This window comes from Sorex fumeus, unplaced genomic scaffold (assembly GCF_029834395.1).
Source record: "Sorex fumeus unplaced genomic scaffold, SorFum_2.1 ptg000069l, whole genome shotgun sequence".
NCBI classification, from domain to species: Eukaryota; Metazoa; Chordata; class Mammalia; order Eulipotyphla; family Soricidae; genus Sorex; species Sorex fumeus.
The window spans coordinates 1,508,195-1,525,753 of NW_026606126.1; the positions used below are offsets into that span (position 1 = coordinate 1,508,195).

The 17,559-nt window shown below is 43.8% G+C and overlaps 1 protein-coding gene across 1 annotated transcript in view; it reads right to left on the reverse strand.

Annotated features, from left to right (window-relative positions):
* Positions 1-4,404: 4,404 nt before the first annotated feature.
* HIKESHI (heat shock protein nuclear import factor hikeshi) overlaps positions 4,405-17,559 on the reverse strand; it is a 41,212-nt gene continuing 28,057 nt past the window's right edge. Inside the window, exons 3-5 of the mRNA XM_056128832.1 lie at positions 12,511-12,662; positions 7,642-7,760; positions 4,405-4,661 (exon numbers count right to left, since the gene is read on the reverse strand). Coding sequence (XP_055984807.1) covers positions 4,607-4,661; positions 7,642-7,760; positions 12,511-12,662 — 326 coding nt within the window. The 3' untranslated portion in view covers positions 4,405-4,606. The remainder of the gene's footprint in view (positions 4,662-7,641; positions 7,761-12,510; positions 12,663-17,559) is intronic.

The following is a 17,559-nucleotide window of genomic DNA, read 5'->3' on the forward strand; positions in this document are numbered from 1 at the left end:
CTCCAAGGAGAGTATGTCCACTTCAAGTAAATAATTATTGATTAACTTCTGTGTTGATAAAATGTTAGCTGTAACCCACCAAAATTACTTAAGTCACAACTAGGCTTTCTCCCATCTCCTGAACTCAAATAAAATTTATTTGGTGGCTTTTTGGTAACACCTCAGGGGCTACTGTGTCTCTGCACTCAGGAATTACTCCTGGCCATGCTCGGGGATGCTGGGGATCAAACCTATGGGATGCTGGGGATCAAACCCGGGTCTGCTGAGTGCAAGGCAAAAGACCTACACGTTGTACTATCGCTCCGGCCCTGGGCCCTATAGCATGCTTCCTTTAAAAAAAATTTTTTTTTTGTTTTGGTGACCCCTAGAGGTTCTCAGGGCTTACTCCTAGCTCTGTGACTTGATTAAAAAAAAACCAAGCAGGGTTTGCTACTCAGGAGGGCTTTCCAAGTCATAAAACTTGGACTTATACTATGGAAAATTCTACTTCAGTACAATTAGAAATGCAGTTCAAGTTTTGACTCATCCTTCTGCTTTACAGAAGCTAACAAACCAGTATAAAGTCTTTATTCAACTTTTCAAGGACAATCACAGAGCATGATTTTATTTCCTCTTGGCAAGTGATTGATCATATATGGTCAACACATCCTGTTGTATCTTTATAGATCACTGGCCAGGTGAAGCTATCTGACTATAAAATAGACCCAGATGGACTTTGGGATATAAAAGTACAAGAGAAGAGAAAATGAACAACAAATTATTTTTTGGCTTTTGGGCATTTCCTGGCAATCTTCTGGGCTGACTGCTGGTTCTACAACCAGGGATCACTCTGAGTGGGCTCCGCAGACCATCAGGGATTAAACCAGGGCTCGACATGTGCAAGGCCAGTGCACTGCCTGCCGTACTGTTGCTCTGGACCAATCACAACAAATCATCTTATAATGAAAATTTTAATAAATATATTTGACCTAAACTCAATAATCAAAAAGGTAGAAAAGTGACAGGATCAATCACAAGATGAAATTGAATCTTTGGCTAACTTCAGAAAAGCAGGGAATATTGAAAGAGTACGTGCATCACATGTGGTACCCTAAACTAAACCTTGTCAGAACTAATCCCTAAGCACAGAGTCAGCAGGAAACCCTGAGCACTCAAATGTGGTCCCTCAAACATAAAAAAACTAAAAAACTTCTTGAGACCCTCTTGACTTCCAATGACAAAGATTAAAAGTAAAAGTAAAAAACCAAACAATATAGGCTAATGGTAAACTAAAATGGTAAATTTTCATCAGATAAAAAAAGGACTTCAAGGGGCTGGAGCAATAGCACAGTGGGTAGGGCGTTTGCCTTGCACGCGGCTGACCCAGGTTCGATTCCCAGCATCTCATATGGTTCCCCGAGGACTGCCAGGAGTGGTTCCTGAGTGCATGAACCAGGAGTAACCCCTGTGCGTTGCCGGGTGTGACCCAAGAAAAAAAAAGGACTTTAAGAGGTGGGAGAAGTGATACGGGAATTTAAGCACTTGCCTTGTATTCGGTTAACCTTAGTTTGATTCCCTGTACCACACATCCCAAGCAATACCAGGAGTAACCCCTGAGCACTGAGTCAGGAGTGATCCCTGAGCAAAGCATGGTGTGGCCTAAGCCCCCTCACCCCTTCAAGCTAAAAACTGTATTGATAATAAACATCAAATATTTAAAAGAAAAAACATAAAATACCTATTAACTGCCCTGAAGAGAGACTTTGACAGCAGTACTGTAGAAACAGGAGACTTGGATGCCCACTGTCACCTGTGGCCAGTTCAAGAACGGGGCTCAGACTGGTTGAACTTCACAAGAAGAAAACATCCAACTCCATCAAAAAATGGGGTGATAAAATGAACAGAAACTTTCTCAAAGAAGAAATGCGAATAGCAAAAAGACACATGAGAAAATGTTCTACATCACTAATTATCAGGGATGCAGATCAAAACAACAATGAGATATCATCTCACACCACAGAGACTGGCCCACATCCAAAAGAACAAAAGCAACAAGAGTTGGTGCAGAGGTGGTGAGAAAAAGACTCTCCTTCACTGCTGGTGGGAATACTGACTGGTTCAACCCTTTTGGAAATGAATATGGACGATTCTCAAAAAATTAGAAATTGAGCTCCCATTTGACCCAGCAATACGACTCCTGGGAATATATCCCGGAGAGGCAAAATGTACAGTCGAAATGACATCTGCACTTCTATGTTCATTGTTGCACTGTTCACAGTAGCCAAATCCAGAAAAAAACCCGAGTGCCCGAGAACAGATGACTGGTTAAAGAAACTTTGGTACATCTACGCAATGGAGTACTGTGCAGCTTTTAGAAAAGAAAAAATCATGAAATATACATAAAAGTGGTACTACATGGAAAGTATCATGCTAAGTGAAATGAGTCAGAAAGAGAGGGACAGACTATGAAGTCTTTCTATAAAGACTGCATTCATCTGGGGAACATAAAGTAACAAAATAGGAGACTAACACCCAAGAACAGCCGAGATAAGTACCAGGAGATTCACTCCATGGCCTGGAGAACAGCCACACATGCTAGGGAAAAAGGAAGCTCAGATAGCGAAGGGAGCACCAGGTAAAGGGTGCTGGGAGGATCCTCCCAGGATGGGACATACATGCTAAAAGTAGACTATAGACCAAACATGACTGTCATTCAATGCCTCTTTCATAAACCACAGCACCCAAAAGGAGAGAGAAAACAAATAGGAATGCTCTGCCACAGGGGTGAGGTGGGAGGGGGGGATGGGAGTAGGAGGGATACTGAGATCATTGGTGGTAGAGAATGGGCACTGGTGGAGGGATGGGTACTCAATCATTGTGTAACTGAAACCCAAGCACAAAAATTTGTAAGTCTACAACTGTATCTCATGGTTTTTCACTAATAAAAATTGTCTATGTCACTGTCACAGTCCTCCCATTGTTCATCAATTTTCTCCAGTGGGCCCAGTAATGTCTCCATTGTGAGACTTTGTTGTTACTATGTTTCACATATTGAATACTTCACAGGTAGCTTGCCACACTGGCGAGATGCTCTCGGTAGCTTGCTGGGCTCTCGGAGAGGGCTGGAGGAATCGAACTCAGGTCAGCCATGTTGGCTGCATGCAAGGTAAACGCCCTACCTGTTGTGGGCTGGAGCGATAGCACAGCGGTAGGGCGTCTGCCTTGCACGTGGCCGGCCCGACCAAGCCGGGTTCGATTCCTCCGCCCCGGTTGGAGAGCCTGGCAAGCTACGAGAGAATCTTGGCTGCTTGGCAAAGCCTGGCAAGCTACCCGCGGCGTATTCGATATGCCAAACACTGTAACAACAAGTCTCACAATGGAGACGTTTACTGTAAAAAAAATTAAAGAAAAAAAATAATAAAAATGGGGCTCAGGCCAGCGGTAAGCCATGCTGTGGCAAACTGCACGAGAAGCCGACCAAACAGGCCCGACTAATCAACCCTGACAGGCCTCTTCACACCCAAAAGCCAAAGGCACATTTTTTTAAAGTGCACATAGAAAAAAGAACCATCATTAAAACTGAACTCCTCAAATGGAAGACAGTACAATAGGAAGGGCACTTACATGGCATGCAGCTGACCTGGTTTTGAGTCCACACCCAGTGAAGCACTGCCACCAAGCACTGCCAGCAATAGCCCTGGGCAACACTGGATGTGGCCTCCCACCGCCAAAAAAGATTGAAAACAGCACTACCATATCATAATCCAGCAATTTACTCCCAGGCATCTCAAGAACAAGAAAATGCTAACTTGGAAAGCCACATGCATCCAATGTTTACTGCAGCTCTATTCACAGCCGAGACCTGGCACCACATGGAGTCCCCGAGCTCGGCCGGGAGTGGTCCCAAAACAAAAAAAAATGATATAGAATAAACAAAAATCTAATGTTTGAATTCTTCATGAAATCATTCATGAAAAAGATTTTAAAATATTTCACCTTATATTTTAAAAAATAATACAAACATCTGACTTCATTTAAACTTACATGATTATTCCGGGCTGAGCATGGGTCATGGGAAGAGGAGGTGCATCATGTACCTAGGGCCTGGGCTAGATCCATGGCACCAAAAACACAAAAACAAAAACAAAACACACCAAACTCCAAAACATAACTGAAAAGAAATGTTGTATATATATATAAAAAAATACATATTGTTTTTTAAAAGGCCCCTCAATTTCATTTATATCTGATTTTAAGCTAGTCTAGCAAATAAAGAAAAATTTAAAAATCATACATGCAATAGCGTTTGACATACGATTGTGAATATTCTTTATTTCTAAGTAAAAAATGAACTATAACCAAAACAAAATGTTTTGCCTCTAAAATACTATTTTAAGCTTACTTAAGGAAGAAAAAATCACTAAAATAAGGAACATTTTTCATTATTTAACATTTTTAATTTTTTATAAAGATTTTCATTAGACTTCACAGTTACTAAGCAGTTTTTTAACTCAGACTTCATGATCAAAGGACTTCATGATCCTTTTGACTTGGTGCTTTTAAATGGAGTCATTTATCTTCAAAATATGACAAATTTCAGGATCCATTAAAAATCTTTTTATTCAAATTATGTTTTCCAAAAGAGAGGGTTCTGTGCTAGCCGCCTCTGAAAGTTTTCGTACCTATGGAAGAAAAAATACATTTATAAGAAAACTAAAATAGAATCATATAATCTTCCAAATGATTTAGCAAAGAGTAAACATATCTCATTTCCAAAAAGCTAAGATAAAGGGTCAGAGAGAGTTCAACAGGCTAAAGTGCATGCTTGGATAAAGGTGCATCCCTACATTAGGCCAGGAGCAGCCCCCAGCACCGACATTACCAGGTGTGACTCAAAAACAAAGGGAAACAAAACGGAAAAAGAGCTAAGAGAAAAACTTAAAGCCCAAAGTGGAAGTTTAATTATTTTTTATATAGACAGCAAGCAAGCCGAGAGAGAGCTCGAACGAGCAGTGCATGCTCCGCACACAAAAGGCTGCGTTAGATTATCAGCACTACGGGTTTCCTGAGCACCAGAGTAAGCCTGCGCAGAGGGCTGGTGCCCCACTCCCAGATGCTGCCGGCTAAACACGGCCAAACTGCTAGCCCTCTCAAACACACTGGCTGACGGGCTAGACTCATTCAAGGGCTGAGTGTAGGCTTTGCATATAGCATGCATACAGCATGCAAGAGGTCCTGGGTGAATGCTGGGCACTTGTGCTTGAATATCTCCACGAGTAAATCCTGAGCACTGTGCCAGGAGCAGCCCTTGAGTTCTGCCAGATATGATCCTAAAACAAGCAAACAAAAATCCCAGGGCTGGAGTTACAACATGGTGGGTAGAGTGCTTGCCTTGCATGCAGCTGACCGGGTTCAATCCCTGGCATCCCACATGGTCTCCTGAGCCCACCAGGAGTGATCCTAAGTGCAGAGCCAGGATGAGTTCTGAGCACTGCTGGGTGTGACCCTAAAGCCAAAAACCCCAAACATACAAAAAACCTCAAACCAATCAAAACAAAAAGCGCCCCAAAAGACTGGCTTGGATCAGAAAGCATAAACCTTATACAATTTCATTCTCTGTCTTCTGTAGAACTGACCACTAGAATCCCTAGATCAAACCTGTAATGGCCATGTGCAAGGCAAGCGCCCTGCCCCACTGTACTATCTCTTAGGCCCTATAAATGTATTTTTAAAGAAGTTTTGATTGGTAATTCAAGCCTCATATATTAAAATACTTTTTAAAATACAATCCCCAATTGCAGGTTTTTTCTGCGGGGGAGGCATGGGTGGCAGGTAGTTTGCTGGGCCATACTTGGTAGTGTCCAGGATTTACTCCTGTCTCTGTGCTCAGGGATCATTCCTGGTGGGGCTCAGGGATCTAACTGAAGTTGGCTACCACAAGGCAAATGTCTTAACCTCTGTATTATTTCTTCTTTGTACTTTATATTTTTTTAGTGAAGTAAAATAGCTTTATTTAAAGAAATCTTCATGTAGTCATGTGAAGGGAGAGAGAGAGAGAGAGATGTGTTCCTGAGAGAGCACAGGAGGGACATATACCACAAGGTGACATATGGGCGAATCTCCAGGGTGGAAATAGTATATTTTTAAATAATAAAATAAATTAAAATAGTATATTTTCCTGTCTTTATTAATTAATAATGGCAGAATATTCACACATTTAAAAAATAACATGGTAGGGGGTATGGTGCCGCCAGCAGGTCAATCTGTACCTGTGAGGCAAATGCATCAGCCACCTGATTGCGCCTTCAGACTTCCAGATACCCCAAAAATGCTGCTGTGCTTTGGCCAGACCCCAAAAACTTGGGGCAAAGTTTACCAAGAAATTAAACGGCCAAAAGTTAGGTATGTGGGAGACACACCCACAAACCACCTCTGGCTCAGCTGTATAACTGGAGGCATGGCCTCTCTGGTTTCTGATCGAACTGCTTAACGGCCATGATCCCAGAGACTCAGGAACAAATCTCGGAACCCAGCAGGTTTTGGCAGAAATCCCTACAGATTTAAGTGTTAAAATTTAGGAATTTCAAAACCGCACAGCCACTACTGCAGTCGCACGACATCATATGTTATTCATAACCAGCAATAGAAAACAAATTGTCTACAGTTGCCTTTTCAGCAGATCTGAGTGTTGGGGTAAAATCCCAAATAATAATGGTGGGTCTGGTGTCAAAATATTGAATGTAATCAAAGTAGAGAGAGAGTGTAATGTGGAAATCATCTGCCCCACAGGTAGGGGGAAGGTGTGGGATAGGGGTATACTGGGGCTTAAAGGGGTGGAGAATGGGCACCAGTGAAGGTACAGGTGTTTCATTGTATGACCGAGACTTAAACCCGAAAACTTTGTAACTGCTTTCACGGTGATTCAATAAACATCACTGTCACTGTCCTCCTGTTGTTCATCAATTTGCTCGAGCGGGCCCAGTAACACTGTGAGACTTGTTACTGTGTTTGGCATATCAAATACGTCACGGGTAGCTTGCCAGGCTTTGCCGTATGGGCGAGATACTATCGGTAGTTTGCTGGGCTCTCTGAGAGAGGCAGAGGAATTGAATTCAGGTTGGCCACGTTGGCTGCGTGCAAGGCAAATGCCCTACCTGCTGTGCTATCGCTCCAGCCCAATTCAATAAATAAAATTATAAAAAATGAAAAAAAAAGAGAAGTGGAGTTCATGCCCAATTCAATCAGCTAATCAGTGGCTGGATAAATAGCAGTACTCCTACATAAAAAAATAAATAAATAAATAACAGGGAAATTAGGGTAAGAAACATTTCTGATCTGAATTCTATAAAGCAATTTTTGTTTTTGTTTCTGGATCACACCCAGCAATGCTCAGGGGTTCCTCCTGGCTCTACACTCAGGAATCAATCCTGACAATGCTTAAGGGACCATACGTGATACTGGGGATCAAACCTGATTCAGCTGCATGGTGGCCAAGCTCCCTACACACTATACTGTCTCTCTCACCATATAGTAAATACTTCTAAATATCATGTATTAATGTATGTTAATGTCCACAATGAAAGAATGCTTTGAAATGTTAAAAGCTAAATATCCACATGGTTATTAGAAAGATTGATACTAGAGATACAAAGTGTTCCTTACCATTTCAGAACAACATTTGCTGGAATGAACATTTCAGATGGATTTGGTGTCATCTGGGCCTGAGAAATAGCAAATGATGAAGCAAAATTGTAGAAGTTGTCCAACATCTTTTGTGTGAACTGTAAAATAATTTTTGTGCACAGATTAATGGATAAATCTAAACATTCCATTTAGACATTAATATCTTGAATTTTCAGCTATTTTTTGTGTTTATGTATTTTTGGGACACACTCGTTTGTGCTCAAGGCTTGCTTCTGGCTCTGCACTGAGGAATTGCTTCTGGTGGGGCCTGGGGACATACAGGGTACCAGATATAGAACCTAGGACGCAGTGTGGCAGGAAAGTGCCTTCTCCCCTATATGATCTCTCTGGCCCCAGCATCTTAAATTTTTTTAACTGTTCCTTCATTAGCTTATTTTAAAACCCTCCTCAGTGGGGAATGGAGAGAGTACAATGGTAGGGCGCTTGCCAGTACATGCTCAGCCCAGTTTGCTCACTGGCATCCCATACAGTCTTCCAAGCTCTGCCAGGAGTAACCCAAGCATCACCAGGTATGATCCCAAAACCAAAAAACCAACCAAACAAAACATAGTGTTAAGACTTTGTAATGTTAGATGTTAAAGGAAATCATAAAATAATACCACTGCACAAAAATCACAAAAATTCCTTGACAATTTTCATTATATCTCCAAGGACTTTCTATAATTTTCAAATATTTTAATTTCCAAACATTTAATTAGGGAGGGGGGAAAAAAGTTGATCTTCCTTTTTTTTTTTGGTGGGGGGGAGGTCACATCCAGCAGTGCTCAAGACTTACTCCTGGCTCTGTGATCAGGGATCACTCTTGGGGGTGCTGGGGCTCAACTCTGGGACAGCTGTATCCAAGGCAACAGCCCAACCCAGTGTACTATCTGTTGGGCCCAAGAAAGATGTTTCTGCTTCCAAGTCCTCTCCCTCAGGCAGGGGTGTCGTGGGTCACTGGTAGGACACTTCCTGCAGTGTCCTCTCAAATCTCCTTCACAGTTTGGGTATTTTTCTGCTTTATTGTTTTTTTGGATCACACCCGGTGATGCTCAGGGGTTACTCTTGGCTCTGCGCTCAGACACCACTCCTGGCAATGCTCAGGGGACCATAGTGGAGGCTGGTGATCAAACCCAGGTCCTCCATGTGCAAGGCAAGTGCCTGGCCTGCTAGACTATTGCTCTGGCCCCAAGACCCACTCATCTCTTCTGCATCCACAAGGCCCCTTTCCTCATACACTTCCTCAACTTCCCCATTTAAAAACTTCCCAGAAATTTCTTTCTTATCAGAAAGACAAAATCTTAAGTATATAAAGAAGCATTTAGTTCTAGTATTTTTCTTTTGAGGGGTTGGGGGGGGGGGACAATCAACTGCTAAAGATAATACTACCTATCATTCACTCTTGAGTGAATAATCTACCCAGCATAACTCTTCAGAAATATAAAAATCAGCTAGAAGGCTCCTGTTGTGTCCTTTTAACGTAAGAGGAAATATATTTTTTTTTGTTGTGTGTATGGTTTGCATGGGGGCGGGTGCTCAGGGCTGCTCCTAATTGTGTGAATGGGAGAGTCAATCCTGGCGGTGCTTAGGGTACCATATGTGGAACCAGGGGTCAGGCCCAGGCCTCCCGCAGGGAAAGCATATGTTCCAGCTTACTGAGCTACTTCTCTGGTTCATGAGGAGTATCTTACTAGAGGTTCTATTTTTGAATTTTTTGGTATTTGGGTCACACTCAGTGGTACTCAGGGTTACTTCTGGCTCAGTGCATGAGGCTCAATCCAGCACTGCTCAGGAGATCATGTGGTACTAGGGACTGTACCTGGGGTCTCTGCAAGCAAAGCATGGAATTCAGCCTACTGTGCAGGCTCCCTGGCCCTAGCTTTCGTTAAGTAATTTAATTAATTTTGTTAAGTGATTTAATCCAAATGACAGATTATTAAGGTAACTGAACTAGTAGCAGAAGTCAACAAATTCATGAACTAAAATATCAATATATTGGGGGGATCAATAGCTACCCTCAATAAGTTAACTTTAATATGATTCAAGTCAAAATGCAAATCAAGGGCAGGGAGAAAACTCAAGGAGTAATTCAAATGCACCCCTATGTTCAAAGATGCCAACTCATAAGAGTTAAGAAGTGGAAAGAATCTAAATACCCATCTATAAGAAAAGACAGACAAGTTATGCATATAGATACTCTATGAAATACTAGTCAGCTGTTTGAAAGGTTGAGGCTGAGGATGTGGCTCAGTGGTAGAACACAAAGCTGAGCAGGCGTGAGGCCCTGGGTTTTATCCTCAACACTGTAATAAAGAAGTAATTAAAAAAAAAAAGTAACGATAGTGGCCAAAAAGACAGTACAGTGGGTCAGACATCTCCCTCAAACCTGGCAAACCTGGGTTCAATCCTCTGCCCCACATATGGTTCCCCGAGCACTGCTAGGAGTAATCCCTGAGCACAAAGCCAGAAGGAGGTGCTGAACTCTGCTGGGTATGCCCTTCACCCCCCAAAATAAATGAAATAACATAAATGAATGGGGCCTGGTGTTTTGCAATGACATTTATAAAACTTGGGGTGATCAAGCTAAAGCGAAGTAAGCCAGAAACTTGGTAGTTTGGCAAACCACTAAATGGTTTCTCTCAGATATGAAAAACAACCAAAGCAAACAAACTAACAAATCATAACAAAATAACTCACGTGGATAAAAAAGAAAACAGCTACTTGATAAGAGGGAAGCAGGCTGGGAGCAGTGAGTAGAGGATGCAACCTGGGGTGGGTATGATAAGGCTTGCAGTGGTTTGTCTCTGAAATTTACACTGTATCGTGAACCAATGGTGAGTCAACAAATTATAATTTAAAAAAATTTTAGGAGCCAGAGCAATAGTACAGCTGGCCTCTGAACTAGCTGTATCTCTACCTAGATCAGAAATTCCAAATTTTATTAAGAACTGCTTCCTTTTCAGGAAAAACTAAAAAAGTCCTAAAACTAAGAGAGAAGCTACTGCTTCTCTGATCATTTCAGTACCACTGGGGTTGGGTTTGGGGATACATATGCTGGGCTCGATTATTCTCCCTGTCCAGACTTCGCCACACAGAGACTATGACAAAGAAATGGAATCATCACCCTGGCTAAGAAACTGCGTGCTGAAAGCAGGAAAGGAACAAACATGATAACCTCCCAGTACCTGCGCTGCAAATCCTAATGCCCCAAAGGGGAGAGAGAGAGTGAGAGAAGGAAAGTGCCTGCTATGGAGAAAGGTTGGGGGGGGGGGGGGGAGGAGAGGAGGCGGCGGGAGGGAAACTGCGGACAGGTGCTGGGAAATGGACACTGGAACAATGTATGACTGAAACCCGATCATGAACAGCCTTTTAATTGTGTATCTCATGGTAGTTTAATTAAAAAAAGTCAATCCTAGAGAATTCCATAAAAACAAGACCTGTGTGCACAGTGCCTAGCACACTAACTATGAAAGAAGAAAAGTCGATATTCAAAACCAGCTAAGGGGCCAGAGAGATAGGACAGCGGGGAGGGCCTTACATGCTGCCGACTCATGTTCAATCACCCACATCCAGATAATGGTCCCCTGAGCACTTCCAGGAGTGATTCCTGAGCACAGAGTCAGGAATAACCCCTGAGTATAGCTGGGTGTGGCCCCCAAAACAACACAAACAAAATCTAAACCATTTTAAACAATTGTTTTGAGGGCCAGAGAGTTGGTACAATTGGTAAGGCACTTACTCGTCTTGCCTGTAGTTTAATCCACAGCACCCTTATGGTTCCCAGAGCACCTCCAGGAGTGAACCCTGAGTACAAAGCCAGGAGTAAACCCTGAACACCACTGGGTGTAGCCCCCAAACACTGTCACTACACTGCCACTGCTCTCCCGTTGTTCATCGATTTTCTCGAGTGGCCCAGTAACGTCTCCATTGTGAGACTTTGTTGTTACTGTGTTTGGAATATTGAATACATCACGGACAGCTTGCCAGGCTTTGCCGTGCGGGTGAGAGTACTTGCCGGGCCCTCCGAGGGGGGGCGGAGAAACTTGGGTTGGCCATTTTGGCTGCGTGCAAGGCAAATGCCCTACCCACTTTTCTATTGCTCCAGCTCAGCCCCCAAACAAACAAACAAAAATAAGTTAATTTTAAACTTTTCTCTTTTGTTATTTTGGGGCCACACCAGGCGATGCTTAGGGGTTACTGCTGGCACTCAAGAATTACCCTAATGGTGTTAGGGGTCAAACCCAAGTAGGCTATGTGTCAGGCAAGGGCCCTACCTGCACTGTACTAACTCTCCGGCCTCCTTGAGCTATTTTTATGAGTATAAAACAGAAGTTTCTTAAAACATCAAAAAAATGCAAATACCTACAAAATAAGTGAAATACTTAGGAGTAAGCAAATATAAAACATCTACAGATATCAATACCTTATGCCATTACTGTTCAGTTTTATTTTTACATTTTCTAGCATCAGGCTGATTTTAAACTATAAAATATGATGCTTGGGCCTGAAGAGATAGTACAGTGGCCAAGGTGCTTACTTTGCATGTGTCTGACTGGGGTTCAATCCACAGAATCCAAATGGTCCCCCAAGCACTGCCAGGAGTAATTCCTGAGTGCAGAGCCAGGAGTGGTGAACCCTGAGCAAAGCTAGATGTGACCCAAAACCCAAAAATCACTGTATCATTGTCATCCCGTTGTTCATTGATTTACTTGAGTGGGTACCAGTAACGTCTCATTTGTCCCAGCCCTGAGACTTTAGCAGCCTCTCCTTACGTCTTTCCCCAAAATATATCAATTAATTATATGATGCTTATGCTACATAAGAAAATCAGGAAATGCACAGCCTCACCTGTGTGAATGAGTCCACGGAGGAGACAGCAGCATTGCCAACAGGGGTCTGCTGAGCCAAACTATCCAGCAGTTCCACAGAAATCCCAATCTGAGCAACAGACGGAGTTCGAACAATATTCATGGCTCCAAAAGGGTGCTGGCTTCCTTCTCCTAAAAGAAAGATGTGCCACACAGTCCAGTTTAACGTGCTGCATCCATTCAATTTCTTTTTTAAGAGCCTCTAATTTAACATCTGCCAAGATGTTTGGTCAAGTGACAGCAGCTCCTTTCAGATAAACCTACAAGGGTGTAAAGGAGCCAGGAAGATGGCTTAAACCGCCAGATCCTCAGAATGCTAGATCCCCCACGTACTAGCATCCAGATGGGGAAAGGGAAAGAAGCGCAATCACTTAAGTTTCACTAACAAAAAAGAAAACTAAATTTTCATTTCCCAACAGCCATTGCTTTGGAAAATCTTGTGAAACTGAGGGGCCAGAGCAATAGGACAGTAGGTCTTGTCCTTGCTTTGCATGCGGCTAACCCTAATGGGTTCTGGAACCTGGAACTCACCAGAAGTGATCCCTGAGCACCAGTGGGTATAATCCAAAAACTAAATAAAATGATTGCAAGTGGGAATGAAAAGTGTAAAAGAAGAGTCTGAACAACAGTACAATGGGCGGGACAGTTGCCATGCATGGGCACCTGGCTTGACCCCCAGCATCCTGTATGGTCTGCTGAGTGCAGAGCCCATGCAGAGTAGGAACACTTGAACACCGGCAGGTGTGGCCCCCAAACAAAACGAAACAAACAACCCCTCAAAATGGAAACAGAGTAAAGATTATACAAAAGATTCTGAACATTAACTCTAAGGAAAGATGCTTTTTCAATAACTTAGAATAAGTTTTAACATTTTCTGTTAATTCCACTAAGGATTATCTTTAAGTGAGCCCTGGGATGACGTGGGGGCTTAAAAGTGCCTGCCTTGGCCTCCTTCCTCCAGGTACCCAGTTTTCCAGTGGCTTGGCAGTCACACCCACAAACTGCCCCCGGTGCCATATAATCTCATCAATGGCCAAGATCCAGAGACTATAAACTAAAGCTCCGTCTCCTGCTCCTGCACCGGGCTGTTTCACTAAGGCCCCTCGGAGGGGGGTTGAGTTTCACTGCCTGCCCCAAGGAGAGCCCCAGCAGCCCTGGAGCCCCAACTCCAGAACCCAACTGCCGCCATGCCCAAGGCTACTCTCCACATGCGTGGATGAGCCTCACCCAGGAGCCTCACCAAGAGAGAACCCAGGTATGCATGACCCGCGGCTGAGATCTCCAAGCCTGCTTGGATCAGGACTGGGCCTCCTCCACCCAGGTCCCCAGTCTTCCAGTAGCTTGGCAGCCACACCCACAAACTGCCCCTGGACACATGTAATCTCACCAAGGGCCAAGATCCAGAGACTATCAACTAAAGCTCCCTGAAGAGAGTGATGTAGTAGCTCCTGGAGTGACCTCTTATACTCTAGCCCACATTTGATTTTAACATACTTGCTTGTATTCTCATATACAGGCTAAAATGGCCCCAGAATGAAATGCAACAACCTTCACACACTTCCCTCTTATGGTAGGAAGATGCTCGCTGGTGGGGAGGGTGTTTGAATATTATCTGTAATGAACTATTGTGAACTACTTTATGCAAATAAAATGTATAAAAATCGCTACAAAAAAAGAAAAAGTGGGGCTGGAAAGACAGCACAGCGGGTAGGGCGTTTGCCTTGCATGTGGTCGACCTGGGTTCGATTCCCAGCATCCCATATGGTCCCTTGAGCACCGCCAGGAGTAACTCCTGAGGGTAGAGCCAGGAGTAACCCTTGTGCATCGCCGGGTGTGACCCCCCTCCCCAAAAAAAGAAAGAAAAAATGCCTGCCTTGCCTGAATGAGGCTGCAACTGTCATGCCCGTTGTCACCCTCTGTGTGCCCGGCAGCCCAGCACTTCCGTGGGACGGCTTGCACCCTAACAGAGTATCTACTGTGTGCCAGCACTGTGCCAGGAGAGCAGCCCAGAGAGGAGCGGTTCCCCAGTGAGCCCCATGTACTTGACAACCGGAAACAACAGCCCTGGAGCCCCGCAGCAGGGAGCCAGCACAGCGAGCAGTAGAGAGGATGGAGACCTCTCCATCCATCACAACGCCCCGGGCACGGGCCCTCCAGACAGCTCCACAGGCCGTTATGATACTGGGACGCGGGAGGCCAGTCCCCTACGCACGGCTAAGCCGCCACCCAGCACCAGGCTGGGCTGGCACCTGAGCACCACAGGTCTACCTGACAGTCTGAGATACAGAATGCTGCAGATGAGCCCATTCAACACTTGGCACTAGCATCAAATACACAAGAAGTCTGCAGTTTTCTCATTTTTTTCCTTTGGGGAAAAAAATAGATGATTGAAGCCAGAGAAAGAGCTCAGTGCGCTGAGTTTTAGTATGGAAAAGGGCAAGCACAGTTCAACGCCCCGGCACCGCCTAGTCCCAGCCAGGAACAGCACTGAACACCAACTGTTGTGGCATCCCCCACCAAGAGAATTAGTTTATATACAACAAAGCCTGTGCCTCATATCTGGAAAATATAAACCAAAAGAAAACCAGAAGATTTAGTCCGATGAAGAAAAAATAATCATACAACAGAGTTTTGGATTACCTGCATTATTTTACAACCATAAATTTTGTTTTTGTGTTTGGGCTGCACCTGGCTATGCTCTGGGTTTCAGTTCTGTCTCTGTGCTCAGGGATCACTCCAGGTGGTGCTTGGGGTATCATAGGAGAAAACAGGGACCAAACTGGGGTCAGCCACAGGCAAGGCTACACAGGGAAAAAGATCAAAGCTTGGTTAGTCACATGCGAGGCAACTGGTCTACCACTGTACTCTAGCCCATTACTATAAACATTTTTTTATTTTAATTTTAATTTTTGCATCACTGTGAAATACAGTTACAAAGCTGATCATGGTCGGGTTTCAGTCATAGTGTTCCAACACCCATCCCTCCACCAGTACATTTCCTACCACCAGCATCCCCAGTTTCCCTCCCGCCTGTCTCTAAAGAAGGCACTTTCCTTCTCTCTCTGCCTGTCTCTCTGTCTCCACTTTGGGGCATTATGGTTTGCAATATAGGTACCGAGATATTATTCTATCTGTTCCTTTACCTGTTTTCAGCATGCAGTTCTTATCCAGAGTGATTATTTCCAGCTATCTTTGTTATGGTGGTCCCTTCTCCATCCCATGATTATTTGAAGCAGGCTTCCAACCATGGACCAATCCTTCTGGCCCTTGTCTTTACTGCCTTTGAGTATTGGTCTCATATTATGGAGCATTTTTTTTAAACAACCCACAAATAAGTCCAATCATTCAGAAGGAGAGGGACACGCATTTCTCCTTCTGATGATCCAGCGATACCACTTCTGATAATATAGCCCAGGTACCCAAAAGACACACAGCAGAAATGCCATCTGCACTTCTATGTTCATCGCAGAACATTCACAATAGTCAGACTCTGGAAACAACCCAAGTGCCCAAGAACAGATGACTGGTTAAAGAAACTATGGTATATCTACACAACGTAGCTGTTAGGAAAAATGAAGTTATGAAATTTTCATTAACATAAATTTTTAAATAATGGAAAGGAACACATTCCTAATAACTAGAATATTCACTGAAAAAATATTTAATGCTTTAAAATACACACATACACTTGGGCTGGAGAGTCAGCACAGCAGGCTATAAAACACACACATACACACTCAGGCTCGAGAGTCAGCACAGCAGGTTATAAAAGATGCAAGAGGCCTAGTTCGATTTCGATATAGGTCCCCGAGCACTGTCAGGAGTGACCCCTGAGCATAAAGCTAGTACCCCAAGGACAGAGCCAGGGGTGATGAACAGTAAACCACGTTTCCTCTTCAGGGTGGGTCCAGGTTTCCGCAGGCTTTGCTTACTCCCAGCACCCGGCAGTGACTTGATGCCAGGAGAACTAAACCAGTGGGCTCCCCCTGAATACACCTGAACTGACCCTATAAACTGGCTCCTTGGTTGTAAGATTTTGATAGTATCTTTTAAAATTTTAGTTTTTTCACCTAAAAATTTTTCACCTAAAATTTTAGTTTATGAACCTCCAGAATCACTTATTTCTAATTTCTATCAAGATGGTCAAAGCACACACAAAGTATGTCTCATCTTTTAAAATGTCTTCAAATTTGTTTTAAGATGTAATCAACTCAAAGTATGGGCTATCAAAGAAGTGCTCTCTGTGCCCTTGAGAGGAATGCACATTTTGCTTGTGGATGGCACAATGCTCACTCTTTGTTAGGTGTCGTTAGCTCAGAGCAACCTCTCTTGGTCCAAGGGAATGGACACTGGTGAAAATGGCGTAAGTGGGAGGGTCATGGCACTAGGCCTGGGACCGTGGTGGGAAACACTGGTTCAGGTGCTGACGTTTGCTCTTTTCTTGATCTTACATCTACTTGTGCTGTTTCTTGTAGATTTTCTCAAAGCAGTTCTTTCCTCCTATCTTGGAAATCTTGATCTCTCTTTCAATTCTAATGGGCAATTTTTGGGACTTTTTTTGTTTTGCTTTTTTGGATCACGCCTGGCGACACTCAGGGGTTACTTCTGCTCTGCACTCAGGAATTACTTCTGGCGGTGCTCAGGGGACCATATGGGCTGCCAGGGATCAGCATCCAAGACAAACACCCTCCTTGATGTTTTATGACTCCGGCCCCTCTAATAAGGAACTTTAACAGAGTTCGTGACTGACTACCCTGTGCCATCAGTTTCTGAGGGGAAATCTGGTGTTTTGGCCTTGGCCACACTACTGGTGTTCAGGGAATACTCTTGGCTCTGAGACCAAGACTTACTAGTGGCAGTTCAGGGACACGTGGGGGCTGAACCCAGGCCACTGTGTGCAAGGCCTTAGCCCCTGGACTATCTCACTGGCCCAAAGAGACTGGCCCTTGAACATTCACCTCAATGAAGATGCTTGTGAGATGTTCTTCTCACTGCTTTCAGGATTCTTTCCCCCCTGAGGACTCTTCAC